This window comes from Camellia sinensis, chromosome 3 (assembly GCF_055761805.1).
Source record: "Camellia sinensis isolate YWXY chromosome 3, ASM5576180v1, whole genome shotgun sequence".
Lineage (NCBI taxonomy): Eukaryota > Viridiplantae > Streptophyta > Magnoliopsida > Ericales > Theaceae > Camellia > Camellia sinensis.
The window spans coordinates 53,740,400-53,743,182 of NC_138963.1; the positions used below are offsets into that span (position 1 = coordinate 53,740,400).

A 2,783-nucleotide genomic window follows, 5' to 3' on the forward strand; every position below is an offset into this window, starting at 1 on the left:
AATTTCTCAAAACTTGTAAACTAAACAAGTTTTCCAAACAAATCTCTCTCTCACACACATCAAATCAATCACTTTTTCCAAAACTCTCTCTCAAAATAATTTTTCAAAACATCTTTTAAAAAAAATCAAACCAAACAACTTTTCGTACTTTTTATCTCTAAAACACAAACCAAACATACCCTACATTTTTTACATTTTTTTCTCTATAAAAAGTCAATTAAAATAATCACTTCTCAAAGAACCCTAAGAAAACATAAAATAGGAGGGGGGAAAATGTTAAACTGCCCCATTAGCGCATGTTTAGTTATCATGATTAATAGTGAGGTAATTAATAATTTATAAAATTAATGTAATATTGATTATCCATCTAGATTAATATGATAAGTAATTATCTCTTATCCACTTTTGTATTGCATTATTAATTTTAAAAAACTACTGATTTTCTTGGATATCATGTCTATCAAGATCTAATTTTACTAACAAAAAATTACATCCAAGTACTAGACTATCTATTTCATGAGTAGATAATTTCAACTCTATGTTTTGTAATCGGCCCAATCACAGAGGCTCTTAAAATAAACTTAGGTAATGGTGGGCCACAAATTTTGGGAACCACACCGCCCAAATTCCAAAAACGTGTAATGAATGGCGCCAATCCAAAATCCAAACTGTTCCCCCCCATTTTAACCCCAAAACAAAAGCTGATCACCTCTCAACTGTCAATCCGCTTGTCCTCTCTTTATATCTAAATCCAACGGCCAAAACTAATGCCAAGTCAGCGATCCCGGTGAACCCTCACTACCCAATAAGACTCCGTCAATCCCTTGTATATAACAACCATCGCGACCCCAATCTTCCCACAACCCGTTCCGAATCAATCTCTCTCATCTCTATTTTGAAACCCTAGTTTTCTCTTTCTAGACTCTCTAATGGCACCCAAAGCAGCAGCAGAGAAGAAGCCCGCAGAGAAGAAGCCGGCGGAGGAGAAGAAGTCCACGGTGGCGGAGAAGGCTCCGGCGGAGAAGAAGCCGAAGGCCGGGAAGAAGCTGCCGAAGGAAGGCGGAGCAGCCGCCGGAGACAAGAAGAAGAAGAGGTCGAAGAAGAGCGTTGAGACTTACAAGATCTACATCTTCAAGGTTTTGAAGCAGGTTCATCCAGATATCGGGATCTCGAGCAAGGCTATGGGGATTATGAACAGTTTCATCAACGATATCTTTGAGAAGCTCGCTCAGGAGGCTTCGAGACTTGCTAGGTACAACAAGAAGCCTACGATCACTTCTCGGGAGATTCAGACTGCTGTGAGGCTTGTTCTTCCCGGTGAATTGGCTAAGCATGCCGTGTCTGAGGGTACTAAGGCTGTGACTAAGTTTACCAGTTCTTGAAAGGCCTTCGATTGATCGATCGATTGGCTTCTCTGGTCTCGTTCTGTTTTTTTTACATATCTAAGGATAGGGTTTTTAGGATTTGGTGACTGGTAGTACTAATGTTTTAAATTTCTTTTGCTGGTTGTGATTTTGGATCGGTTTGATCTAGTTGCGTAGTGCAGATACAATCGTTTGGTTTTTGTTTTAAATTTGAATCTTTCGAATTTAATAACTTTAATTGTCATTTCTATTGCTTTTGGGCATTTCTTGAATGAAAAAGTCGAAGTTTCTCTTTCAATATTTTTATAATTCATTTTCAAATTTAGACTTGATTCAAAATAATGAAATCTACAATTTTTAGGATTTGATATAAATATATATATTCTCTCTGTTTCAAAATAACAAAGTAAGGTTAAGTTTGACATATTTAAAATAATTTTTTTTTTTATCATATCATTTTTTTATTTTTTACATATCTTTTTGTAAAAAGAAAAAAAATATATTTATTTAAGTTATTTCAAACCTCTAATAGTTCATTTTCAAACACCCCCCTCTTCCCCAAAAAAAAAAAATCAACATTTTTATCTTATTTTTTTGTCTTACATATTTATATAAATATAATAAAATCATTCAAATCCGTTGTTTAAATATTCATTTAAATGAATTTAGTTAATTTTTAATAATAATTCCTTAAAATGTTTAAACAATAGTTCAATTTTAACATTTTTTTTCTGATAATTTAACTTTTAGGTACAACAAAATATAAAATTATTTCAAACTTTCAAATTACAAAAATTATTTTAAAAATATATAATCAAACAAAGCAAAAAAAAAAATTTAAATTCTACTCAAATTTTTTTTTTCATCTCACATCACAAATTAAAACACATCCGAAGAGTTAGAGGGTAACTTAGTAAATATCAATCGTAGATTGAAATTTAAAGATTCAAAAAAAATTAATAAATTTGAAAAAAAATCTAATATAATTGTAATAATAGAAAAATAGAAGAGTAGTAAAAATTGGATAAAAATAAAACGTCAGCTATAATTTGTAAAATTTGTCAAAAAATAAAAACCCTTAAATATAAAAGAATTGAGGAATTAGTAAGTTAAAAATGAGATAAAAGTTATATGGTAATTATATTTTTTTAGAATTTAAGGCTAAGCTTGATTTGTGTGTTGAGATAAATTTTAAAAAAAAAATTTAGAGAGAGAGTTTAGAAGGGTAGTGTTTGATAAAAATTACAAACGTATTTAGTTTGAATAAAATTTTTAAAAATTTTAAAAACATAAATTAAAAAACATGTTTGTTTAGACATACAAATAATTGGAAAAAAATTAATTTAAAAAATGATTGAAAAAAAATATTTGGGAAAAAATTTAATTGAAAAAAAAATGAAAAATAATTGAAAAAAATTT

At 29.9% G+C, this 2,783-nt stretch overlaps 1 protein-coding gene across 1 annotated transcript; it reads left to right on the forward strand.

Moving 5' to 3' along the window:
- Window positions 1-681: 681 nt before the first annotated feature.
- On the forward strand, window positions 682-1,662 carry LOC114281315 (putative histone H2B.1). Its single transcript, XM_028223771.2, has one exon. It carries the CDS (start codon window positions 930-932, stop codon window positions 1,380-1,382), a length of 453 nt encoding a protein of 150 aa, XP_028079572.1. The 5' UTR covers window positions 682-929; the 3' UTR covers window positions 1,383-1,662.
- The last annotated feature ends 1,121 nt before the right edge of the window (window positions 1,663-2,783 follow it).